At 39.6% G+C, this 1899-nt stretch overlaps 1 protein-coding gene across 1 annotated transcript; it reads right to left on the bottom strand.

The window, feature by feature from the left end:
- Positions 1–525: 525 nt before the first annotated feature.
- On the bottom strand, positions 526–1464 carry LOC111662861 (cytoplasmic dynein 2 heavy chain 1-like; the record flags this gene model as incomplete). The annotated part of the gene is made up of 3 exons (XM_023416854.1): positions 526–670; positions 856–1007; positions 1218–1464. Coding segments are annotated over 3 exons (544 nt in total), but the record flags the coding sequence as incomplete, so codon positions are not given.
- Positions 1465–1899: the final 435 nt, after the last annotated feature.

The raw sequence follows: 1899 nt of genomic DNA, 5'->3' as shown, positions 1-1899 counted from the left end.
GCATGGGAATTTCTGCTCTGCCACCCAGCTTTTAAATGCAGTACAACTTTTGGTGGCAAAAGATCAATGAGACTTAAGTGTATCCAATTATTACTTGAAAATTTCATATGATTAATCATTCAACATTTGTGACATTAATTAACATAGTAAGATGCTGGGATAATGCCCATGACGTTAAATAAAAGAAACATATATGCTAATAGAATTGATTTATGTCATCTGTCAATGTACAAAATTTTTTCCCCGACATCCTCATCGTCTGAGCAAAATGGCAAAAATGTATCTAAGTTATCTAAAAACGGATGTGCTTTTCAAAATACTGCAAAGTACTCAACCAAATCCAGGAATTCAAAGGGCTGTTTTAAAGTATACAGAGACAGTTCTATTTTTCTGTAAACGGGTGTAATGATTTCTTCCTGATCACATATTAAGTCTTCAGTGACTTGGTTATGCTTTTAATAACCCAGGCAAGAATATGTTACTACAAATATAGAATATGAATGAACACTGTGTCTAATTCAATACCTGTTCATAGAGCTGCACAAGCGAGCCAGCCAGCTGGTGGGTTTTCACTGTGCTGGCCCAGGCTGCCTGGCTGCCCAAGCTATGTTGGAGAACTGGCTGCAAGTATGCTGAGTATATAGTCTGCAGCTGCTCCCTGTCTGGATAGCTAAAGGCAGAGGCAAAGAAGCAGAGAAACAGACGGATGGAGGGGCAAAAAAGATACATCAACAGGTTCGGGGTTAGAGGGAGACCAATAGCAAAACGGAGAAACTCTCTGGAAAAGAGAACTGAGCCATGAATATAAATTAAAGAAAATTTGTTTTCTATTTGTAGCATTTGCATCATACTTACTCTATGGTGCAGATGCGTACTATAGAAGAGAAGCGGGATGTGAGTGAATGGCTCCCGACAGCACCCCCTGTTGACATGGAGGCCACCACCTGAATGTTCTCAAGACTCACCCACTCCAGATTTTCATCGTAGAATCCCTTATAGGTCAGTACCTGGAGGTGATTCAATGATTTCAATGATTTGAAAGCATTCAGATTCTGTTTTATTAAAGGGTTCAAAAAGTCAGTAAGATAGTACTCTTATTTTAAAATGGGATAGTCTGAGCTATGCTGATGAGATAGGAATCAGGAACCACATCATCCATTCATTCACTAATTATTTGCTTATCCGTCTGTATGTTATTGTCAACGTATCTACTCTACCTGTTGCAGGAAGGCAGTGAGATTGCTGGTCCCCCATTTGTCCGGTTTCGGTAGGTTGATATCTTTGAGGTAAAGGACTAGGTTCTCACAGTCCTTAGGTCTGAATACTCGGCCAGTATTTGAGCTGAGCATCAAGCAGGTCTGACTGAGCTTCTGTAGCACATGGCGAGATGAGGTCTGTGCACTGCAGTGAACCACAGCGACTTGAGTGGAGCGCAGCCGAGAGAAGGCATAACGCAGGAGCATGCTAGACAGAAAACAATACATAGAAAAAAGAAGTCAAGAAACACACACTCACTTATATATTTAGGTGTGGATAAATCTCACAGTGTGTTATACCTTCAGCTAATTTATGTTAATGGTATATATACATTTTATATATGCAAGTTCAATAAAACAACATACATATAAAAATTCTATATGCTTGTATATTGTAGCATATTGGGGATAAATGGGTGGAACCCTAACCCAGCATGCTCTGAGGTGATGTGTTTACAGATATAAGGTGAGTAGATTGTGTTCTAAATGTTATCCAAATGTTATCTGTGCATGGTGACTAGTGTTCCTGTTCTTGACAATAACTCTGCAATGTTTCTGGTAGCTTGTAGTCCCTTTATGGAAAAAGCATGTTACACGATGAGTGAAGTGAGTTGTACAGTTAATGACATCCCTTGAGGTGCAG

The sequence above is a fragment of the Seriola lalandi genome, unplaced genomic scaffold, assembly GCF_002814215.2.
Source record: "Seriola lalandi dorsalis isolate HSWRI2012SDOR001 ecotype SW California unplaced genomic scaffold, Sedor1 jcf7180002000737, whole genome shotgun sequence".
Taxonomy (NCBI): Eukaryota; Metazoa; Chordata; class Actinopteri; order Carangiformes; family Carangidae; genus Seriola; species Seriola lalandi.
Note: the sequence above shows the minus strand (reverse complement) of the source record. Positions and strands in the feature narration are given on the sequence as shown.